General features: G+C 39.0%; 2 protein-coding genes and 1 long non-coding RNA gene across 3 annotated transcripts in view; 2 read left to right on the top strand and 1 right to left on the bottom strand.

Annotated features, from left to right (window-relative positions):
• The window catches only part of LOC100640907 (vacuolar protein sorting-associated protein 13D), a 44,495-nt gene extending 44,309 nt beyond the window's left edge, over window positions 1–186 (top strand). The window contains exon 51 of the mRNA XM_020005945.1: window positions 43–186. Coding sequence (XP_019861504.1) covers window positions 43–186 — 144 coding nt within the window. The remainder of the gene's footprint in view (window positions 1–42) is intronic.
• A 186-nt stretch (window positions 187–372) lies between these two features.
• On the bottom strand, window positions 373–925 carry LOC109590686 (uncharacterized). Its single transcript, XR_002189450.1, has 3 exons — window positions 833–925; window positions 657–777; window positions 373–569 (listed from the first exon to the last, which is right to left on the bottom strand). It is a non-coding gene; the product is annotated as an uncharacterized LOC109590686 (long non-coding RNA).
• LOC100636357 (vacuolar protein sorting-associated protein 13D-like) overlaps window positions 738–1,257 on the top strand; it is a 2,535-nt gene continuing 2,015 nt past the window's right edge. Inside the window, exons 1-2 of the mRNA XM_003383454.3 lie at window positions 738–978; window positions 1,141–1,225. Of these exons, the coding sequence (XP_003383502.2) occupies window positions 811–978; window positions 1,141–1,225 (253 nt within the window). The 5' untranslated portion in view covers window positions 738–810. The remainder of the gene's footprint in view (window positions 979–1,140; window positions 1,226–1,257) is intronic.

Below are 1,257 nucleotides of genomic sequence, written 5' to 3'. Positions count from 1 at the left end.
ACTCATTGTTTTTACTATTATTATATTAGGGTTGATAATCAGATGCATAATGGATTTCATCAGATTGTTCTGTTCCCCACTCCTCCTCCCTCAGGAGAGCTGGATACTAATTTCCCAGTCATCAGTTGTTTTATTGAGAGACTCCCACACAATTCACCACTAGCTACTGTCTTTAGAGTGAGTTAATGGGAGGATAAATAGTCAGGGTTTATGCTTCATGAGCTCATAAGCACTGCAATACAGTACAGCAACTTTAAAAATTCATAGAAAATCTGATTTTGATTGGAACTAGCTCAAAGTTGATACACAGCTTAAGAACATGTATATGTATCAGAAAAAAATAATAAAAATGGAGAATTCTTTCTTAGCTGTTTTGAAACTGTACATGCATGCACAGTTTCCTATAGCTCTGCAAGTTTATTTTATATCATGATAGACATTTGATGTGAAGATCAAACAGTTTACTGTTCTACTTGAGGAGAAGCTGTTATTCCGATTGATCCAGTGGTCAGGCTATGGCATTAGAAATAATGACAAAGATGCCGATACTATCAAATCACTTCTGATACCTAAAAAGCACTGGTAATGTCCCACTGTAATGTCTCTCCTTTCTTTCTCTCTACACTTTTTCCCTTTATTGTGACAATGCCTCTCACCCCCCTCTCTCTCCATTTATTGCTTCTATTATGATAATTTTCTCCTGCCTCTGTCTTCCTCTTCTCTCTTTATAGGGGTAGTTCATCAGTCTTGCCATCAAGACAGATATACATTGAGCAGCTACGGATCAGTACCAGTGAACTGTTGGTCAGTATGCACACCACGTCACAGTTACCTGAGGATCTAGCAGCCATTAAAAAGAGTCTTGGTTTTCCTCTGGTCCAGTTTGAGTCTCCTATCATACTTGAGGGATTTAATAAGTCGCACATGTTGGGTAGACCTGTAGTGTTTGTGGATTCCATTACTAAACATTATAAGAAAGTAAATCAGGCTCTTTATTAGTTTATATGCTGTATCTACTCTCTCTCTCTCTCTCTCTCTCTCTCTCTCTCTCTCTCTCTCTCTCTCTCTCTGTCTGTCTCTGTCTCTGTCTCTCTCTTTCTCTCTCTCTCTCTGTCTCTGTCTCTCTCTCCTCTCTCTTAGGTTATGAAAGGTCAAGCTGTCATGATATTAGGATCAGTTGATTTCTTGGGCAATCCTGTTGGTCTCATCAGTGATGTGGCATCAGGTCTGTGACAGATCTGTGAACAATAATGTAAC

This window comes from Amphimedon queenslandica, unplaced genomic scaffold (assembly GCF_000090795.2).
Source record: "Amphimedon queenslandica unplaced genomic scaffold, v1.1 AMPQUscaffold_13510, whole genome shotgun sequence".
NCBI classification, from domain to species: Eukaryota; Metazoa; Porifera; class Demospongiae; order Haplosclerida; family Niphatidae; genus Amphimedon; species Amphimedon queenslandica.
Note: the sequence above shows the minus strand (reverse complement) of the source record. Positions and strands in the feature narration are given on the sequence as shown.